Raw genomic sequence first — 23668 nt, forward strand, 5'->3', positions numbered from 1 at the left:
TTATTATTTGTTGCTCTTACAACTGGGATGACAACAAAACTTTTGTCAGGTAGTGTATATTTTCAGCTGGGAAATGATGGATTAAGGATATGAGAAAAGACAACAATAAGAGAATATACCTTACGGAGATATATATATATATATATATATATATATATATATATATATATATATATATATATATATATATATTGTATAAGCCTCATTTATTGTTGATCTAAATGCTTGTACAAACAATAACACTGATTGTAAAAGCGAAAATGAAACTGTATTGGCCATTTCTAACCCGGGTTAGGGCTATTCAAAGTGCCTCGCCCTGTGTTCATGTTTCACTTGGAATAAATTCCATCAACTACTGAACAAACTTCTCATCTTAAGGCACTTCACGGGACCTTTTAATGTTTCCATGAAATCAAACATTACAAATATTTGTTTTGCTAGCACACATTGTTAGTTTTAAAGTTTATCCACTGTAATAAACTGTTTGTTTTGCTAATATTGAATTAAAATCTAACTATATTAATATAACAATATTCAGTTTCAGTTAAGAAATTTGCAGTCAAATTAAAATAAACGTCTTCAGCGACTTCCTATTTACACAAACTTTAAAGAGGGTCAATCAGCTATTTACGAAGGCTTAATTTTCATTTTTTTATACTTCATTAATTTATTCTATTCGCTTGTTAAGTCACGCGAAGCTGCTTCCGGGTCCAATCGTTCTATTCAACTGTATGGGGAGACTCATGAAATGGATATAATAAACGTTTACAAAGTGATTGAATACTTTCGAAAATCACGATTGCAATATTATATATCCATGCCTAATATCCGATGCCCAGAAATTGATTCAATTTTTTATAAATTGTTAAAATTTTGGTATTTGTTATGCAGCAAGCCCAAAGATTGTTGTGTACACAATGAATTAAAAAAACTTTAATGTGTGATATGAATTAAAAGTGATCATAAACGAATAATTTTTCAACTGAAATGAGTGGCGTCTTGGACCCGGAAACAGTATCACATACGTCACCAACACGTCACTACTTAACAAGCGGATACTGAGTCCTGGTCTTATAAAGCTTCTTCCTCAGAATGCACAGTGGGCTCTGATTGGTCATCTTACCCAGTGTCTTCTAACCCACTAACCGCAAAGTCACACCCAGGGGTGTGGTTTATGTAAATATTAGAGTTTGTCATGTCAAATAAACCCTAAAAGTCAGGAGTTGAAGGCCTCATGAAGTGAATTCTGTTGTTTATCCCCAAAAAGCAACATTACATGCTAACTACTGTTTGAAAAGTGACAGCGTCTTTATTTACTGATTTTTACTTACGGTTGCACACATCAAATGTTAATCATTTTAAAGCTATCATGTCTCACGCTGAGATCAGTGATTAAAATCATGTCCAGTGACGCGCTGCGCTCCAGAACCTGCAGATGTTGGCAAATGAAGGTCATTGCTGTGTTTGGATGAGTTGCAGGGCGTCTCATTTCTTCACGAAGAAGCGCGTGATGTCAGAGGCCAGTTTGGAGGCTGTTTGGTTTCGCTTCATCTGACTTCTGTCTTTGACTTGCTGAGCCGTTCTCTATGATGTAACCCAAGAAAGATCAGTTAAATAGAATTGTTAAGGAGCAGATTTAGAGCAATAATTACAGGATGGAACTAAACGTTGAACTTTAACTTGAAAGATCTAAATTCTGTTATTAAAAATTAAAATAGTTAATTAAATTGTAAATTCCAAATAACTGCACTGTAAATGATATCCTAGAAATAAAAGTAACTATTATCAACAAACACGGGTTAACTAATTTAAAAATGAAACGATCATTTAAAAAATCATAAAAATGTATAATAAAATGTATAAAAATCATATAAATGTATAATAAAATGTATAAAAATCATATAAACGTATTATAAAAATCATATAAATGTTTTATAAAATGTATTAAAATTAAACAAATGTATAATAAAATGTATTAAAATCTTATAAATGTTTTATAAAATGTATTAAAATTATATAAATGTGTAATAAAATGTATTAAAATTATATAAATGTATAATAAAATGTATAAAAATCATATAAATGTATAATAAAATGTATAAAAATTATATAAATGTATAATAAAATGTATAAAAATCATGTAAATGTATTATAAAATTTTTATAAAAATCATATAAATGTTTTATAAAATGTATTAAAATTATCTAAATGTATAATAAAATGTATTAAAATCATATAAATGTTTTATAAAATGTATTAAAATTGTATAAATGTATAATAAAATGTATAAAACCATATAAATGTTTTATAAAATGTATTAAAATGATATAAATGTGTTATAAAATGTATTAAAATCATATAAATGTTTTATAAAATGTATTAAAATTATATAAATGTATTGTAAAATGTATTAAAATCATATAAATGTATTATAAAATGTATTAAAATCATATAAATGTATCATAAAATGTATTATAAATTTATTTTAAAACTATTCACTTTGTTTTAAACAACACAGACAAATGCACAAAATATTATAAAAAATACTATAATATTATATAAAATAATACAATATCTTTCAATTTTACAGTAATAATTATTTCATATAATAATAATAATAATAATAATAATACATTAGTATAAAAATAATTGTCTGCAATTTCTGTATATATTACATTCTGACTGTAAATATTACATACAAACATAAAACAATGCATTCATTAATAACTGTAATAATACAATACTTTAATAAATACTACTATAATCTAATGCACACATCATGTATTTGTCTATTATTAACATGCATTTGTGTATTTAAAAAGTTTGCCTGAAAGGCCTGAATAATGCTGGAGTTTACCATGCGGTGGCAGACGGTGCAGAGGGTCTGCAGGTTTTCCAGTGAACACTGTCCTCCTCCTCTGTAGACCGGCTTAATGTGATCCACCTGCCAGAACTGTCCTTCAGCGGGACTCTGGATCATCTCATTCAGCTGAAAATCACACACACACACACAAACAACGTCAGGACAGTCCCACTGCTGCTCTGCGATCAAACACCACACACACAACATGTCTGTAGGAAGCACAGGACAGCGACATCTGCTTATTATTCAGGACTGCTGAAATGCTCAATATTTTAGTGCTCTGCACCTAATATGCAGACCTCATATTTATATAGAATCATTTGCTGCAAACAAAACGTTTGTCATTTTGTTTTATACTGTAGAACATGCTTTCAAATAACACCAACAATAGATTTAGAGAAAAAAAAGAGGACTATAATAAAATAAAATATTGTTAAAAAATAATACTAAAGTGCGAATAAAAATATAATTAATATAATTTAAAAGTTTTTTTTCTAAATTCATTGTTGGTGATTTGACATTTTATTAAGTTTATCATTATTATCACAACTATAACACATTTTTATTTATTTTTAAGATTTATTTTTGTCCTTTTTGCCTTTATTAGATAGCACAGTAACCAATAAGACAGAAAGCGAAGTGGGGGAGAGAGAAGGGAGTAGGTCGGAAAATGGCTATAAGCCGGGATTTGAACTTGGGATGCCATGAAGTGCTACCGCACCATATCGGCGGTTATCGGCATGCTAACCACTAAAATAATGCAACAACTACAGATATCATTTTCTTAACAACATAAATACAAAACAACATTAATAAAAATGTGGAATTACGGGTAAACTTACTACGTTTAGTTTAAACTAGGGTCTAAAAATGTTAGTGAAGCATTACTGTTACTGTAAATACCATTACAGTATTTTTTATATTGTATATTTAAAAATAAATTTTATTATTATATTTTATTTGAAAAAATTGTTTGTTACAATAATAAAATTGTTTAAAATAAACAAACATTTTAGTAAAAACATTAATTAAAGATTTGTTTTATTAACAGAACAAAATATTTTTTGTCATTAACAAATTTTATTAATTCATTCATTTTCTTTTCGGCTTAATCCCTTTATTAGTCTGGGGTCGCCACAGCGACAATGAACGGTCAACTTATCCAGCATATGTTTTAAGCAGCAGGTGCTCTTCCAGCTGCAAACCATCTCTGGGAAACACCCACACACATTCATTCACTACTGACAATTTAGCCAACCCAATTCACCTATACCGCATGTCTTTGGACTGTGGGGGAAACCAGACCACCCGGAGGAAACCCACGCGAGTGCAGGGAGAACATGCAAACTCCTCCCAGAAACGCCAAATGACCTAGCTGAGGCTTGAACCAGCGACCTTCTTACTGTGAGGTGACAGCACTATCTACTGCGCCACTGCGTCGTTCAATTGATACTTTTAATAATTTTAATTAATCAGCTTTTAAAAATCTATAATAAAACAATCTGATATACACTACTTTCTTTTTTTGTATGAAAACAGTTATGATGATAAATGATAAATAATAAATAAAATGTTTATATGATTAATAATTACTTATATTATAAATATTTAAGAGTATTATGCCCCATATTTGTTAAGCTTAAATTGACAAGCTGAATTTCCTGAAGAACTGATAACTGATTAATTAAAAATGTGTAAACATCGAAAAATAAACAACAAATCGAACAATGAGAAATCAGAAACTGAAATTCTAGATATTGAAAAGTAAACACAAATTGATCAAGGAAAAATCAGAAAAAGCCAAATAGAGCTTATTATTAACAGTATGAAATATTGCTCTGTCATTAACACAATTCATAGTTCTTATAATTTAAAGTAATCAACATTTAAAGATTTATATTAAAACAATCTGATATACGACATCCTTATTTTTAATCAAAAAACAATTGAGTAGTTTATTAAACGAACAATAAAAATGTAACCGAATCGACAGCTTATTAGCAATACTTTCCCATACTGAAAAAGCTATTTCTATCATTAAATAATGTAATAATTTATAATAATAAAATATATGAGTATTACTGGCCTATAGATATGTTAAGCTTAAAACTACATGTTGAGTTTCTGTTTATAATATTAAAGAACTGAAAAACTGATTAAGTCAAAATATGTAAAGAAACAAATTGACTAATGAGAAATCAGAAAAAGCCAATTAAATAATATTAAATAAACAACAAAAATGTAACGGTATCAAACGCTTAATACAAATACTCTCACATACTAAAAATACTATTTCTATAATTTAAATAAGAATTTATTGTATAATTAGTATTAATGTGTGAGAGTTGAAGTCTGAATTATTAGACAACCCCCCCACTTATTTTTTCTGATTCAACACATTTCTAAACATAATAGTTTTAATAACTAATTTGTAATAACCGATTTATTTAATCTTTGACATGATGACAGGACATAACATTCGATTAGATATTTTTCAAGACACTTCTATACAGTTTAAAGTGACATTTTAAGGCTTAACTAGGTTAATTATGTTAACTAGGCAGGTTAGGGTAATTAGGCAAGTTATTGTATAACGATGGTTTGTTCTGTAGACTATTGAAAACATATTTAGCTTAAAGGGGCTCATAATTTGAGCTTAAAATGTTTTTTTTTTAAAATTAAAAACTGCTTGCGCTCTAGCCGAAATAAAACAAATAAGACTTAATCCAGAAGAAAAAATATTATCAGACATACTGTGAAAAATGTCCTTGCTCCGTTAAACATCATTTGGGAAATATATTTAAAAAATTTCACACACATACATGCATAAATGTATAATAACATAACAACAGCAACAATATATATATATATATATATATATATATATATATATATATATATATATATATATATATATATATATACACACACACACACCTACACACACACACACACACACACACATACAAATTGACCAAGGAAAAATCAGAAAAGCCAAAAAACATTGTTCTGTCAATCATAATTTATAGTTCTAAAAATCTAAATTATCGTTTAAAGATTTATATTAAACAATCGGATAAAACTCATTATTTTGAATGAAAACGAATAAGATGATCAACAGCTTTATACAAATACTTACTCATACTGAAAAAACCTAATTCTGTCATTTAAATAATAATTTCTTGTATTATTATTATTATTAATATTATTATTATTAATAATATTATTATACGAGTATTACTGGGATATATACTGGGAAGAAAGAGAGAGGTATGTTAAGCTTAAATCAACACTGAATTTCTTGTCAAAAATAGATCTGACAACTGATTAAAAATGAGTAAAACATCGAGAAAAAAAAATAGACAGATGAGAAATCCGAAAATTAGCCAATTAAAGCTTTTTTTTTTATTGGTAATAGTATAAAATATTGTTCAAATATCTCATTCATAACACATTGTTTTTTTATGAAAACAATTAAGATGTTTATTGTATAAACAATAAAAAAGTAACCCTCTAAACAGCTAAATCCAATTACTTTCATAGTATAAATAGTAAATTATTATTATTGGCCTATATATGTTAAGTTAAATTGACATTTCAGACATTAAAAAATCTGAAAACTGATTAAGACAAAATGTGTAAACACCAAGAAATAAACAAAAATTGACCAATGAGAAATCAGCTAATGCAATTACAGGTCTCTTTTCTTTCCATCAAGCACAGCAGTGAAGAAAAGCCCCCCGCACCCTCCAAAGAGCGTCTTGCGAGTGTCTTAAAAGTGTTGTTGTTTGTGTGTAAAGCTTTTCATTCCTGTTGTTTTATCGAGCAGCTTCATGAAAGTGCTCTGAACGGCCCGCGGGGAAGACTAAATTCCCTCCGCAGGTGTTTGAGCGGGATTAAAGCCTACTGGAAACCGCACCGTCCATCCGCTAGCAGAGCTGTGTAGCTCTGGCATTTCACTCGCCGTCTGTTTTTAGCCTAGCGTTCCCCGGGGGAAAATACCACGAATCAATCGTCTCCTTCCCCCCTCACTAGCGTCAGGCTAATAATGATGCTAAGTCTCTGAGGAGGCCTGAGGGTCGCGCCGTGGCCTGAAAAGAGCGGGAAACTTCCCTGGCGAACGTCGATAAGTCGACACGTACGCGCACGGAAACACATGCTAACGCTAACACAGTGAGCTCGTTTGTGCGTTGAGGGCACTTGCAGCTTAGAGCACGGTATTGATCAGGTGCTGAAGCTCGGGGGCTCCGACAAAAAAAGCCGAACAGAAATCAAAGCCGGGCCTCGTAGCGATGCACTGTGGGAAAAATCAATGGCGATCTGACAGGCTAAGGCGTTGTGTGCTAGCGCTGCATGCTCAAGGGGAGGACCACTGGTGTTTGTGTGCTACACTGTGAGGACAGGATTTTGTTTGTGTTAGTGTATAATTTGTGTGTGTGTATATAAAGTATGTGTGCTGAGAGGTTATAATCTGTGTGTGAGTATATTATGTTGATGTGTGTATATATAGTGTGTGTGAGAAAATATATAGTCAGTAATTAGTGTGTGTGTGTATGTATGTGTTTATATATATATATATATATATATATATATATATATATRTGTGTGTGTGTGTGTGTGTGTGTGTGTGTGTGTGTGTGTGTGTGTGTGTGTTTGTGTGTGTGTCTGTGTGAGTGAGAGTATATAGGGTGTGTGAGTATATAGTGTGTGTGAGAAAGTATGTGTGTAAAAGAATATAGTGTGTATGTATGTATATAGTGTAGATTGTGTGTGAGAGAATTTAGTGTGCGTGAGAAAGTTTATAGTGTGTATGTATTTATTGTTTGAGTATTGTGTGTGTGTGTTTGTGTGAGACAGAGAGAGAGAAAGTTTGATTTATTTTGTGTGTGTGTGTATATAGTGTGTACATATATAGTGTATGTGTGTGTATGTGTACAGTGTGTGTGTGAGTATAGTGTATTAGTGTAAATATATAGTGTGTATGGTGTACGTAAGATAATGTAGAGTGATTACATAGTATATGAATATATTGTGCGTGTGTGAGTGTATATATAGTTTGAGAATATAGTGTGTGTGAGTGTATATAGTGAGCACATAGTGTGTTTGTGTGTGATATATATAGTGTGCATGATGTGCGTGAGATGATATAGCGCAAAAATATACATTTTGTGTGTGTGTATAGTGTGTGTGTATACACACACACACACGCACATACATAAATATATATATATATATATATATATATATATATATATATATATAGTGTGTGTGTATTAGTGTGTGTAGTGTGTGTATATATACCGTGTGTGTATGTAAAGTTTGTGTGTGTGTGTGTGTGTGTGTGAGTACATAGTGCGTATGTAAGACAATATAGTGTGATTTACATAGTGTGTATGTGAGTATATTGTGTGTGTGTGTGTACGTGTTTTTGTGACATATCAGGACACAAATCTGTATAATGACATGGGTATGACACACAAATTACCAAAAGAGGTGAAATATGAGGAGATTGGTGACGTCCTCATTTCTCAAAATGCTTATAAATCCTCCAGAATGAGTTAATCTGAGAGTAAAGCTGCACACCGTCTCCTGTGATGGTTGGGTTTAGGGGTAGGGTGGGGTGAGGGCAACATAATATACGGTTTAGACAGTATAAAATAAATGAAAAACCTTTGTAATGTCCCCACTTTTCACAAAAACAAACATGTGTGTGTATAGTGTGGGTTAGGGTGTGTGTGTCAGTATATAGTGTGTATGGTATATGTTAGACAACATAGTGTAATTTATTTAGTGTGGTAGTATAGTGTGTTTGTGTGTGTGGGTATATAGTGGGTATATAGTGTGTATGGCGTATGTAAGACAATACAGTGTGATTAGTATGTATGTGAGTGTATTGTGTGTGTGTGTGTGTGTGTGTGTGTGTGTGTGTGTGTGTGTGTGTGTGTGTGTGTGTGTGTGTGTGTATTTAGTGTGAGTATAGTGTGAGTGTATTATGAGTAAAGTTTGTATGTATTATAACATACACACTTTTTGAGTTATAAATTGTGTATGTGTATAGATTGTGTGTGAGAGAAAATAGTGTGTGAGTATAATGTGTGTGTGAAGTAAAGAGTATATAGAGTGTTTGTGTGTGTGAATATACTGTAGTGTGTGAGTTTATATTTAGTGTATGTATATAGTGTGTGAGTATAAAGTGTGTGTGTGTGTGCTTATGTGTGTGTGTGGGTGACGGTAAGTATGAAATGTGTGAGACAATATAGTGTGATTACATAGTTGTGTATATAGAGTGAATGTGTGTGTAAGAGAATATTGTGCGAGTACAGTGTGTGAGTACAGTGTGTGTGAGAGAGAGTATATAGTGTTTGTGTGTGAGAATAGTATGCAAGTACATTTATAGTGTGTGTGTGAGAGAGTATAAAGTATGTGTGAGTATATTGTGTGCGCGCAAGAATATAGAGTGTGTGTGTGTGTGTGTCTATATAGAGTGAGAGAGCATCCTCCAGCAGCCGCTGAGCTGTTATTGCTTCTTCAGCTTAAACAGGCCATCTTTATTTGTCTTTCTTCTGTAAGCAATATTTTTTCAATAAAGCGCAGCGTCTGCCGAGTTCCTTTGCGCATGTTTTGGGGGATAATTCACGCCTAATGTGTTTTTGGAAGCGACTAATGCGAGCTTTTACAAAACTCTGGCCAACTTCCCAGATGAAGCCAGTCCCTCATCGCACACCTCACACACTGATCGCACACACACACACACACACACACTTTAGAGAAGACCGACAGCAAATATAGAGGAAAAGCAACACTACTGAGACATTCTATTATTTTTGTAATATCAATTAAGATATATTACTTTTAACTTGGTTATCAATAATGAATATGCCACAATTAATTACTATTAACGTTCCATCACTGTTATTATTATTATTATATTACTTTTATTACTGAGGGTTGACTATGATGATGATGGCTATTATTATTACTAATTATTATAATAATATTAAAAATAATAGTAATTCATCACCATGCAAATTACATACACATTTTTTTATATAGTATACAATATAATAGTTTGGGGGGTGGGGGTGGGGGTGGGGGTGGTTCGGACGATAAATATTACAATATATATTGTAATAAGGTGTAATTTTAAATAACTCTGACCAGTAATCTGAATCCCATAGAGCCTCAAAGCCACAATAATGTGACGCGAGTCACGTGACATAACCCACTAACTGAGGGGTAACATTTGAATCTTTGATGCAACATCCATACTGAGTAACGCTACGGGTCAAAAAGAGCAAGAAAGGCAGGCAGCGGCGTCATTATCGCAAAAATATTAAACAAATGTTTAAAAAGACAGCCAAACGTTACTTACTTCCTAACAGATGAAAATCTGTCCCTATCCATGAGGTTCTAGGCTAACTGGCCGCATTAGCCGGGACGTCCTGTATGAGCTCATTTGTCCTATTTTGACTGCTATGCCATCATATATAATGAAAATAATCCATCGGAAAAGGCTTTAAGACCAAACGGATCCTCTGTCGGCTGTTGCTTCGACTATAATCTGATGTAGGAGAAGTCTTCTGTCACTACTGTATTGTTTTTAAACAGAGAAAATATTTTATAGTAATGTCTATTCTAAGTCTTGGACTCTATTTTGAAATAAAAATGAGCAATAAAAAGGTGTGAAGCACTAGAAGCGAACCATATTAAATTAATTTGAATATAATTTGGCTATTGTTGATATCCAGGAATTTTCAAATGTACTTTTTTTTTTTTTTTTTACCAAAAACGCTAGAAAAATTCTGCAGAATTCATTATTATTGTTTCATTATTATTATTATTATTATTATTATTATTATTATTATTATTATGTTTTAATTTTAATTTTTTATTGAAATGGCCAAATTGTGACTGAGGACAGATGAATGTGCTGGCCAGTTTGTTTTTTGTCTAATAAATGACAGTAGGCTACAGTTTTTTTTACTTTAAAACTTTAACAGATTGGTAATTTTCCTAATTATATATGATGTAATAAATTTGTGTTTTAAAAAATAGTCTTGTTTTAATTTTTCTTTACTGCAAATTTTTAGTAAATATTTTTAGTACATCAAAAAGTGTGATTATGATGACGTCTGACTAGCTAATTCAGGGAAAAAAAAAAGAAGAAAAGTACTGCTTAAAATGTTACTAAAATGCAGTGTTTAAATCTCAGTTAAATGGAAACTGAGGCGTATAAAAAGGTCCACTTTTTGAGAAAAAAGAACCACCCCTTTTTCCAGGCTGGCTACGGGCCTGAGTTCTTAAAGAAACGGAATATTAAGTAAGAAATATACAGTGGGCGTGGCTTGTTTTTTTTCTACTGCGAGCTGATTGGATGTTGTAAAGTAGGCATTTCATTCAGAAAGATAGAGTTATTACAACCTAACAGACTCCTCCTCCAACTCATCGTTTCTGTTTGTTGTCAAAACTGACAGTTGGGGGGGCGTGGTTAAGTATGTTAGCCACGCCCCAATGCCTCAAAATTATGTAATCTGAAAATTTACCTGAAAAAAACTGGAGGTGCATTTTCAGATTTCAATTTTAGATTACAAGGGCAAGCTAATTAGTTTTTTTTTCTTAATGACATGTGCAGATGAATTGTTCATCACAAAACTGGCAATGTGAGCAAACAAAATCAATATGGTTAGTTTTGATTTCATTCGCACTTCAAAAACCAACACACTAAGCATGGTGACCGACTCCAATGTAGAAACGCCACCAGAGGCTCTCGTAAGATCTGACCTGTTTAAGGGGCAGCTGTGCCAGCCAGGTGTTATCCAGCATGTCCTTGCGGTGTGTGAGCGGGGCGTCCCGGACCTGCAGGTACAGCTGGTGCGCGTTGAGTCCGCACTGCTGACACATACCCTGCTCGGCCTCCAGCACGCGGGCCCGCATGTAGGCCTGGCTGGAGCGCAGCTGGAAGTCCTCCATGCAGGTCGGGCTGCAGAAGCCTCCTGCCCAGCCGTGCTGCTCCCCGCTGGGCTTCTGGCAGCTTAGACACAGGGGCGTCCCAGACGAGTCCACGGCCTGCAGGAAACCGGCTGAGGGGTCCGTCTGAACACACGCAGAGCTCTCAGGTTCCCTGCAGACACACACATTTTAGAAAGAGGAGATTTAAATATGTTTGATGAAGAAGAAATGTTAAATGGTGCTCGTCTGTTAAGGAAATAATAAAAAAGTTATTTTTTACACTGATGCTATGCAATTGCTAAATGATAATGGAATATTATTTATTATTATTATTATTATGATTGATTACTACTACTACTACTACTAGTTGTTACCAATAGTACTAGTAGGTCTTACTACTACTACTACGACTAGTTGTTCCTACTACTACTACAACTACTAGTTGTTGTAACTACCTACTACTAGTTTTTGTTACTACTACTACTACTAGTAGTAGTTGTAACTACTAATATGAATACTACTAGTAGTTGTTGTTACTACTACTACTTGTTACTATTACTTCTACTAGTTGTTGTTTCTACTACTACTAGTTGTTACTACTACAACTACTACTACTAGTTGTTGTTACTACTAATAATACTGATTGTTGTTGTTGTTCTAGTAGTTTTTAATACTAGTAGTTGTTGTTACTGTTTTTAAATATTATTATCATTATTAATATTATTATTTTAGTAGTAGTAGTAGTAAACATATTATTATTATTATTAATATTAATGACATTTTACAATTATAAAACTATATCTTATAACAATAATAATATTGTTTACTACAAATAATCATTTCATTGAACTGATACTATAAAGAAGATTTATTAAAGCACGCAAGCACCTGACCCTAAATGTACAGATTTTGTAACTGCAGAAAGTTTACCGGAAATGTTTGACCCAGGTTACTGCAAAATTAAAAGTCCTTCTGCATATGTACAGTTGAAACCAGAAGTTTACATACACCGTATAAAAAGGCACATAACCATTTTAAAAAAGTCAGATGTTAATGTGACTAAACTTTCTCTCTTTTTGGTAAGTTATGATTATCAAATTTCTGCCTCTGAAAAAGCTCAGATGATGGTGTGAGGGTTTTGAAAGTTTCTGATTGGCTAATTGACAACATTTAAGTTAATTAGAGGTACAACTATAGAATAGTATTTGTGTAACAAGATGGGAAAATCAACAAGCCAGAATAAAAAAAGCCAGATTACAATTTGCTAAATTGGTGCTGGAGGGACGGGTCCACGTGGCATCATGAAGAAAGAACATTATGTAGAAATACTGAAGCAACATCTCAAGACATCAGCCAGGAAATTAAAACTTGGCCACAAATGGGTTTTCCATACGAACCATGACCCTAAGCATACTGCCAAATTAGTTAAAATGGGCATTAAGGACAACAGAGGGAATGTTTTGGAGTGGCCATCACAAAGCCCTGAGCTCAATCCTATAGAACATTTGTTTACAGAGTTGAAAAAGCTCATCCGAGCAAGACAAATCTGACTCAGTTACACCGATTCTGTCAGGGGGAATGGGCCAAAATTCCTTCAAACTTTTGTGAGAAGCTTGTGGAAGTTATACAGTTTAAAAGCAAAGCTAAAAAAAAACAAGGACATGTATGTAAACTTTTGACTGTCTAGAAAAAAAAAAAAAAAAATCACACAAAAAAATCTCATTATTCTGGCATTTAGCAAATGTAAATCATTTAGGTAATCCTAACAGACCTAAAATAGCAAACATTTAGTATGATTTACCATCAGACATTTTTTAAAAAAATGGTTATGTTCCTTTTTTAGAGTCTATGTAAACTTCTGGTTTCAACTGTATATGTTTGTTTAAAAAAAGAAAAAGAAAAGAAAAAATAAAACGGCACCATCAGTTACGAAATGAAATGTTATTGTTAATAAACATGACACATTTAGATCTTTAAATACACCACATAAATCATTTTTAAACAAAGAAAACAAAATGGGTGCCAAAATAAAGCCTTGTGGAAGCCCTTTGGAGAAATTAAGTGTTTCGATGCTTAGTGGGTAACACAATCACCTCACAGCAAGAAGGTTGCTGGTTCGAGCCCTGGCTGGGTCAGCTGACATTTTGTGTGGAGTCGCTGTGGGTTTCCCCCACAGTTCAAAGACATGCGCTATTGGAGAATTGAATAGACTAAATTGGCCGTAGTGTATGTGTGTGAGTGCAAGAGTGTATGGGTGTTTCCCAGCGATGGGTTGTGACTGGAAGAGCATCCACTGCGTAAAACATATGCTGGATAAGCTGGCGGCTCATTCCGCTGTGGTGAACACTGAAGAATAATAATAGAGACTAAGCCGAAAAGAAAATGAATGAATTAATCACCATCTTAACCAACGAAGTCTCAATTCACCAGATTATAACAGTATCTTCAGCACACTGACTAGTCTACACCACTAAACCACAGCTCCAACATCATTAGATTTTCCTCATCACCACCCCCAACCCATTGTCCAAAAAATACATTCATTATTACATACGGCTGAAATCAAATTAGTCCAAAATATGATTCCAGCCCTCCCTCACCACACTAACTAGTCTAAACTTCCTCCGCAAAACACTTTCTCCCCAGCCCTCCATCAGTTCTCACTTTCTCTCCCGTTTCTTCCTCTCGCTTCTCTCTCCATCACCTAAAAATATCCAGCCCCAGACAGCGCTCAGTACGTCGCAATTTTTTCCTTCCCCCGGTTTCCATGGCGACGCTGCAGCACTCGCATGTGTGTGGATTAAGCCCTTATCCTCTGCACTAAGCATTCTTGAACACACTCGCATCCCAGGTTTACAAGGTTAACCGCTCACTACTACACACGTAATTACATGCGCAAATGCACTTTTTACGAATAAATTGTCACTTGATGCGCTATATATACACACACAGACACACACATATGTATATACACACACATTTTTTTTTTAATCCAAGAGCAATGCAAATTCATAAATGTGTATCTGTCAGCGGCACTCTTCACCCTGACCGCGAGGAAGAAGTAATTTGATGATCTGAAAGTAAAAGTGAGAAACTATATGTATTCATTTCCATTTGTGGATTAGCTCCACCTGAGGTAGCAGCCGTCGGTTTGAGGACAAGAACAAAGTCTGATGACTTTTCCTCACGCCGACAAAGTACGAAAGGAAACAGCTGTCACATATGATCAAAAAGCCAAGCCGTGGCTGACAGGGAGAGAGAGTGTGTGTGTGTGTGTGAGAGAGAGTTGATGACTTCATCAGCGATTGCGGCGTTGTTCTCGTTCCTGTGAGAACTCGCTTGTGTGTGTGTGGTCGCTTCATCAGACCCGGTGTGGAGAAGGTTTAGAGGTTTTTTCTGTGTTCTGACGTACTTGACGTTTGAAATACTCACTAGTTGCTGAGTGGGCGCTGCTATGTGGTTGTTATGATGTTCCTGACGGCTGTCAAAGCGTTGCTAGGTGGTTTTGAGATGATGTTCTTGAGAAATTTTAGTTTTCTCTGTCTTAATAATTACACAATTTATACACTACCTTAGAAACGTTTTGTCGCCTATCCAAAATTTATGAACAACAAATAATAACTTGACTTCAAGTTGATCATTTGGTATCAGAAGTGGTTTATATGAAAGGCAAACACTTATTTTACCTAAACAAAATATGATCATGCCTTAATTTTAATAATTTAATTAGGACAGTAAGGTCTGACTTTGTTTAGACAAAAGTCGTCACTTAATAGAAATAATGTACAGTACAGAACATAAAGTCAGGGTGTAGTTAAGAAAGAACTATTATGTATGACTCCCATGAGCTTGGAGGACTGCATACATCCATCTTTGCAATGACTCAAATCACTTATTAATAAAGTAATCTGGAACGATGTACGAATAGTTTGCATATGTGCCTCCCACTTGTTAAGGGTCCAAAAGTAATTGAACAGTTGTCTTCTCTGCTGTTCCATGGCCAGGTGTTTGTTATTCCCTCATTATCCCAATTAGAATGAGCAGATAAAAGGTCCAGAGATCATTTCAAGTGTGCTATTTGCATTTGGAGTCAGTGTTGGTGTCAATTCTCAAGATGAGATCCAAAAAGCGGTCACTATCAGTCAAGCATGTCATCGTTAGGCTGAAAAAAACAAAACAAACCCATCTGAGAGATAGCAAAAACATTAGGCATGGCCAAAACAACTAAACATGCTTAAAAAGAAAGAATGCATCAGTGAGTTTAGCAACACCTAAAGACCCGGAAGACCACGCAAACAACTTTGGTGGACGACTGAAGAATTCTTTCCCTGGTGAAAAAAACACCCTTCATAACAGTTGGCCAGATCAAGAGCACTCTCCAGGAGGTAAGCGTATGTTTGTGAGAGTCAACAATCAAGAAAAGACTACACCAGAGTAAATGCAGAAGATGTAAACCATTGGTGAGCCTCAAAATCAGGAAGGTGAGATTAGAGTTCTAAAAAAAGCCTTCACAGTGCTGGAACAACATCCTATGGACAGATGAGATCAACATGTACCAGAGTGATGGGAAGAGAATAGTATGGAGAAGAAAAGGAACTGCTCCTGATTCTAAGCAGTGAAGCATGGTGACATGCCGTGGGCATGTATGGCTGTCAATGGAAGTGGTTCTCTTGTATTTAATAATGATGTGACTGCTGACAACAGCAGCAGGATGAATTCTGAAGTGTTTCGGAGAATATTTGCTCCTTATATGAAGTCAAATACTTCAGAACTCATTATACAGCGCTTCACAGTGCAGATGGAGAATCACCCAAAGCACACTGCAAAAGCAACCAAAGAGTTTTTGAAGGGAAAGAAGTGGAATTTTATGCAACGGCCAAGTCAATCACCTGATCTGAATCCGATTGAGCTTGCATTTCACTTGCATTTCACTTGCTTGATGAATTTGAAGGGAAAATGCAAGAACAAGCAGAAACTAAAGACAGTTGCAGTAGAGGGCTCACAGAGCACCACCAGGAATGAAACCCAGTGTCTTGTAATGTCTATGCTCTTCAGACTTCAGGCTGCAATTGACTGCAAAGGATTTGCAACCAAGTATTAAAAGTGAAAGTTCATTATTCTGTCCAATTACTTTTGGTCCCTTAACAAGCGGGAGGCACATAAGCAAACTGTTGTGATTCCTACAGAGATCACCTGATTTGGATGTAAACACCCTTACATTAAAGCTGACAGTCTGTAGGAGAAGCACATCTTGTTTGTTTCATTTCAAATCCATTGTGTGGGTGTTTAGAGCCAAAACTGTTAGAATTGTGTCGATCTCCAAATATTTATTAACGTAGCTGTATCTGAATATAAATATCTTTAAATTCTCCATTCAAATCAATAATAAACAGAGACAATAAAATGGGTCTCAAAACAGAGCCTTGAGGAACCCCTTTAGAGCAACCAAGTGTCTACAGTGTTGCTGTGATGTTCCTCATAGGGTTTAGTGGGATTTTATCTATGTGCTTGCTAAGTAGATGTAGCTGTTGTTGCCATGATATTCTTGACGATTGTCATACTGCTAGTTGGTTCTAAGTGTTTATATGGCAGTGCTTTGATGTTCTTAACAAAGGTTTAGAGCGCTTTTCTATCTCCTGATGAATTTAACATTTGAAATGCTCAGTGGGCAATGCTAGGATGCTATTATTATAAGTAATTATTTTAAATGGTCAGACCTGTTAGGGGGGTCAGCAGGTTTAGATGTGGATGTTCTTTTAAAGGCAACACTGTCTTTGTTGATGATGCGTAAGGCTCCGCCCTCTTTTTGGGCCACAGCGATGGAGGTTTGAGCCACATCGTGTTTGGAGAGGTACCTGAAAGAGAGAGAGACTTTGAGTGCCACAGAGGAACATTGTGTGCCATGCAGAGGGCAGCACAGTATCTGCCACCGCAATACACACAGAGCTGGTATTTGTGTAACAGAACAACAAACTCAGCCAGTGTAATTAGTCAAAAACACTCAAAGCTCAAATTATAAAACACAGCACCAATAAAAGGGTACATACAGGAATCAGAGGGTAAAATTCAAGACCCTTTTTTTTTTTATTTAAACCTTTTTTAAGACTCTTTCAATACATTTTAAGACCTCATCACCACTTTAGGTCTCAACAAGTAACATTGGTGACGATTGCAAACATATTCACTAAATATAGATTGTAGGAAACTAACCCTAAACTAAAACAGTATTCATATACTTTATAAAAATGTTAATCCAGAAGGCTTCACCTATAGACCAGCAGAAAAAAATGGGGCTGCTTTGTTTACTGCAGTAAGCCAAGCAGTGTGACATCAAATATACGGCATGATTTTATTGATTTCATAAACTACACAGCATCCTAAAATTTCAAACTTCAGCATACAACTATAATTATACAACTGTATAATCAAAAATGATGCAAAATTTAATACCTTGTAACAGCATTAAAGACTTTTTAAGGGCCTTAAATTTCTATAAATTGTTTAATCAACTTTAAATACTTTTCAAGACCCCACGGACACCCTGAATAATCACATCATATATATTGAATGTGAAATATGATTAATGTAAAATAAATGACAGTATTCACCCAGCTAGAGATATAATTTATATGTAATAATAATAATAATAAACAAAACAAAAAGTATTATTATTAAATGTAAAAAATATAAATGCATAAATAATAATAATAATAATAAACAAAACAAAAAGTATTGTTATTAAATTAAAAATATTAATAAATAAATAACTAAATAAATAACTGCTTAGCAGTTTAAGTCCAATAAAAATGATTTTGAAAGATGTATATTAAATACTTAAAGAAAATGAATACTTAAAATAACTACCTAATCAATAATACAGTAAATTGACAATCAGTTTATTTACAGATATGTTTAATGTTACTAAAAAGCTACACTCACCGGCCACTTTATTAGGTACACCTTACTAGTACCGGGTTGAACCCACTTTTGCTTTCAGAACTGCCTTAATCCTTGGTGGCAAAGACTCAACAAGGTGCTGGAAACGTTCCTATACTGGATTTTGCTCTATATTGACATGACAGCATCACGCAGTTGCTGCAGATTTGTTGGCTGCACATTCATGAGGCGAATCTCCTGTTCCATCACATCCCAAAAATGCTCTATTGGATTGAGATCTAGTGACTGTGGAGGCCACTTGAGTAGAGTGAACTCATTGTCATGTTCAAAAAACTAGTCTGAAATGATTCACGCTTTATGACATGGTGCATTATCCTGCTGGAAAAAGCCATCAGAAGATGGGTACACTGTGGTCATAAAGGAATGGACATGGTCAGCAACAATACTCAGGAAGGCTGTGGTGTTGACACAATGCCTCAATTGGAACTAATGGGCATTAACAAGCATATGGACAAGTGTACCTAATAAAGTGGCCGGTAAGTATATATTTCTATTTTGATTTTAACAGCTTATTATTTTATTCCAAAAAATATTATAAATAACATTATTATTTTACATTTTGGATTAAATGTCATCATTAGTTTACAGAATAAAAGAAAAAATACTCTTTAATCCAACACTATAACTCTAAATGATAAATATAGACAACTGAGAATTTCCTCTCGGTTGCTTAATTTTGTATAGAAGCATAATTTGACTGACACGAACATCTGAGCCAATCTGACTGAGATCCACCCACACATCCCAAGCGTTTGACAGTGTATGTGAATCTTTGAATGTGTGTTTGTGTGTGTGTGTGTGTGTTCATGCCTTGAGGTGCTGCTGTGTCTCCGCTGTGATTGTGTGAGCTCCTCCAGCAGCAGGATTGGGCTGTGAAACACTCTTCCACTCTTCCTCACCATCCTCTGCTTCATCGCAGTCAGAGAGCTCCACTCACGCACAAACCGCACAACCTGACACACACACACACATATATATACACACACACACACACACAGAGAGATGTGTTTCAAGACATCTGATGAAACAGTGCTTGAAGATGGTGACACACACACACACACACACTCACGTGCAAGTGCGCACGCACACGCACGCACACGCACGCACACGCACACGCACACGCACACGCACACACACACACACACACACACACACACACACACACACACACACACACACACACACACACACACACCTGTCTCCTGTTCTGGCTGTGATTGAATTCTGGTGGCAGTTCCTCCCAGTTCTGCAGTCTGATATCCAAGGGAATGAAGTTACAGTGGAGTGGGAGACCATCCTGTACACACACACACACACACATACAAAGATTTCTTAGAGAACATAAACATATATTGCATGTTTACAATTCACTATATTATTGACAATATAAAACTCACTAAAACTTTAAATATAGCAGCTGATATAATTCATAAACTAAAAAAATTAATGTTTAAATAGCTAATAATAACCAAATCCAAATCACATTGGGATTAATTAATGTATTTTTAACCATAATTTATTTTGAGCAGCTAAAATAGTTGCTTTTCTTTTATTTTTGGTATTTTTTAAACTTGATTTTGTCTTTGACACACTCTTGTTGTGTTGTTTAGTTATTTTGAAGCACATTGGAGAATTGTTTTTAATCATTGCTATATAAACAAACTGTCAGTGTTGTAATTTTTTTTAAAGGGCACCTATTTTACCCCCTTTTCAAGATTTAAGAAGTCTTTTGTGTCTCCAAAATGTTTTTGTAAAGTTTCAGATTTATTCTTACACCTTTCTGCATGTGGAAAATTTGAGCTGTAAGGGCATTGTAGCTGTTATTGCTGCCTTCAATGCAAATGAGCTGGTTCTCCCCGCCCACCGTTCCTACGTGCGTGTCAGAGCTGTAGAGATCTGTCTGTTTTGCTCTGATGCATTTAGCCTTCATGAAGATAAACAGCACAGTGACAAACAAGAATGAAGCCTATGAATGAAGTCTAACTACAGTAAGAACCTTTCGATTTCAAGCTTTTCTGCAATGACGAGTCACACACAATGTTCTTAAAAAGTTTTGGCAAATGTGACAGGATATACATTAATACCCACTGCTGTATGGACATCCATTATGTTAATGTACAAAAAAATCCTGATTTAACGTCCACAATCCAGGATTGAAGAATCTACTTTTATAAGTGTACTGACACTATGCGGCTGTGGTGATGAATTACAGCAATTTTAGTGTCTTTATTACAACCGTGCACTGATTTAAAAATGTTTTAAACTTGTAAAACTCATACTTGAGGTGCAGATAATCACAGAGAGTTGGAACAGATCTTTTAACCCCGGTTGCTTTCCGCACGTCTCGTCCTGTGGATTTAATTATAGGTGTTACTACAGAGACATGTTAATACGCGGCTGTCAATCAATTCGGTGGGTGGGGAAACCGCATTCCTACGTCACGTTGCTGTGGGCCTCAAAATTGCAGGGATTTAGATCCTATTTTAACATTAGAAAATTTAAAAAAAGAGAGACTTATCATGTTTCTACCAGTCCAATATGACTGTGGACACACTATACCTACAAACAATTCTGTTCAAACAGCTTTTAAAAGTTGAGTTTCATCATAGACGCCCTTTAATTTTACTATAAGTTTGAAGATTTTATTGTATAATAACTATATGATTATAAAAAACATGATTGTTACTATTATTATTACTACTGTCGTTGTAGTTGTTGTTATAAAAATTAAAAGAGAAAGTAAAACCATAAAAAAAATTTAATTAATGTGATATAAAATTGTAGAAATTAGTTTATACATATTTAAAGGATTAAAAATATATAATATACTGTATATTTAGAAATATGTGGTAAATATAACCTATAAAATGAAAAAACTCCAGCAAATCTAGGAGAATAACATATCCATGACGTTTCAGGGTCATTCTGCATACGATGAAGTCTTGAGTGTGCATTATTTTCTAATAATTCAACAGTTAGGTGTCAATTATTCCTCTTTTATTACAATTACTAAACCTAAAGACACTGTTCAGATGTTATGTTTAAGGACATTTGCCAGGGTTTTGTCTTCAAAAAGCCTTTTATGATTTGATTTTTGACTGATGTGGGCTTTGTAATAACTGAAATCCTTCAGAGAGTAGTGCTATGGAACTCTAATGCGGTCAAAAGCCACTTCAGCTGTGCGTTTATATCAAAACAATGGCACGCCTTACAATGCTTATCATCAGCCAATCAGAATAAAGCCTTCGAATAGTACAAAATGATATATAGAAAGCGTGCATTTAGTTGAGAAGAGAGATAACTTTTGGTGGGTCCTGCTCTCGTTGGGTCCACAAGGACCTGTCCGGCTCCCTCCAAAATATTACATCTGCAGCCCACGGCAGGCGTCTTTTCTCCAGCCTTCTGCTAAACTCCCCCATTCATCACCGCTCGGCTGAGATCGCCTCAGGAAAAGCTCTTATTAAAAAACCGAGCCGGATAATATTTCTCAATCAAAGTCAATTAGGAGCCCCCCCGCTTATATCTGCTTCCATTTAATACAGTTGAGGAGAACTAGGAGAATCCCAGCGTGCAGAAACCACGAAAGTTCAGCACTTCATTTGCCCTCAGATTAACACCAAAACTTCGACCAATTGAACGAATATTTACTACAGATATTGGTGGAGCTGGAAAGAAAGAAATAGAGATACATTTTTGTCTGAATTGAAGCAGTTTCTTTAAATCAAATGTTCAACATTTGTAGACATACATTTGGTTTTCTTGGACATTTGGTTGTGAATTTGGCTTGTGTGGGTGTCAGTTCTGTAAAATAATTGGCGAATGTTGATGAAATGTTGTCGTAAGGATGACTTGTGATTGCGTCAGTAAGATTGGGTTGAGAAAAACGACCAAAACAAGAGAAATGTTTCACCATGTGTGCCATCGTTATCCATCAAGAGTGTGTATTATTATTTTTTATTTCTTTTGGAGGTTTTGTGGATTTTCTTCTATTCTTACTATTTTTTTAATACACAAAACCTATAAATTGACACATTCATTTTCTTTTTAGCTAAGTTTCTCTATTAATCCAGGGTTGCCACAGCGGTATGAACTGCCAACTTATCCAGCATATGTTTTTACGCAGCTGATGTCCTTCCATCTGCAACCCCTCACTGGGAAACGCCCATACACTCTCAATCACACACATACACTACAGACAATTTAGCTTACCTAATTCACCCGTACTGCATGTTTTTTGTAGGGGAAACCCACACGAACGCAGGGAAAACATGCAAACTCCACACAGAAACGTCAACTGAACCAGCCGAGGCTCGAACCAGCGACCTTCTTGCTGTGAGGCGACAGCACTACCTACTGCGCCACCGCGTCGCTAAATTGATACATTTAATATAAAATAATTCCGATTGTTCTAATAAAATAAAATCTACATTAAAAAAAGAGTCATGGCAGAACATTAAAATCGACAAGGTCTGTGCAACCCCTAATTTATACTATATGTATATGCTTGACAAATAATTTTTACAACAACGAACTGCTAATTGGCGCAGTGGGTAGTGCTGTCGCCTCACAGCAAGAAGGGCGCTGGTTCGATCCTTGGCTCAGTTGGCGTTTCTGTGTGGAGTTTGCATGTTCTCCCTGCGTTCGCGTGGGTTTCCTTCGGGTGCTCTGGTTTCCCCCATAGTCCAAAGACATGCGGTACAGGTGAATTGGGTAGGCTAAATTGTCCGTAGTGTACGAGTGTGTGTGTATGTGTTTTTTGGATGTTTCCCAGAGATGGGTTGCGGATGGAAGGGCATCTGCTGTGTAAAAATGTGCTGGATAAGTTGGCGGTTCATTCCGCTGTGGCGACCCCAGATTAATAAAGGGACTAAGCCGACAAGAAAATGAATGAATGAATGA

General features: G+C 34.8%; 1 protein-coding gene across 1 annotated transcript in view; it reads right to left on the bottom strand.

Annotated features, from left to right (window-relative positions):
- Window positions 1-1289: 1289 nt before the first annotated feature.
- Window positions 1290-23668, bottom strand: part of zranb3 (zinc finger, RAN-binding domain containing 3) — a 127654-nt gene continuing 105275 nt past the window's right edge. The window contains exons 16-21 of the mRNA XM_017353438.4: window positions 19965-20066; window positions 19580-19722; window positions 17530-17667; window positions 11645-11984; window positions 2858-2989; window positions 1290-1584 (exon numbers count right to left, since the gene is read on the bottom strand). Of these exons, the coding sequence (XP_017208927.2) occupies window positions 1486-1584; window positions 2858-2989; window positions 11645-11984; window positions 17530-17667; window positions 19580-19722; window positions 19965-20066 (954 nt within the window). The 3' untranslated portion in view covers window positions 1290-1485. The remainder of the gene's footprint in view (window positions 1585-2857; window positions 2990-11644; window positions 11985-17529; window positions 17668-19579; window positions 19723-19964; window positions 20067-23668) is intronic.

This window comes from Danio rerio, chromosome 22, assembly GCF_049306965.1.
Source record: "Danio rerio strain Tuebingen ecotype United States chromosome 22, GRCz12tu, whole genome shotgun sequence".
Classification (NCBI taxonomy): Eukaryota; Metazoa; Chordata; class Actinopteri; order Cypriniformes; family Danionidae; genus Danio; species Danio rerio.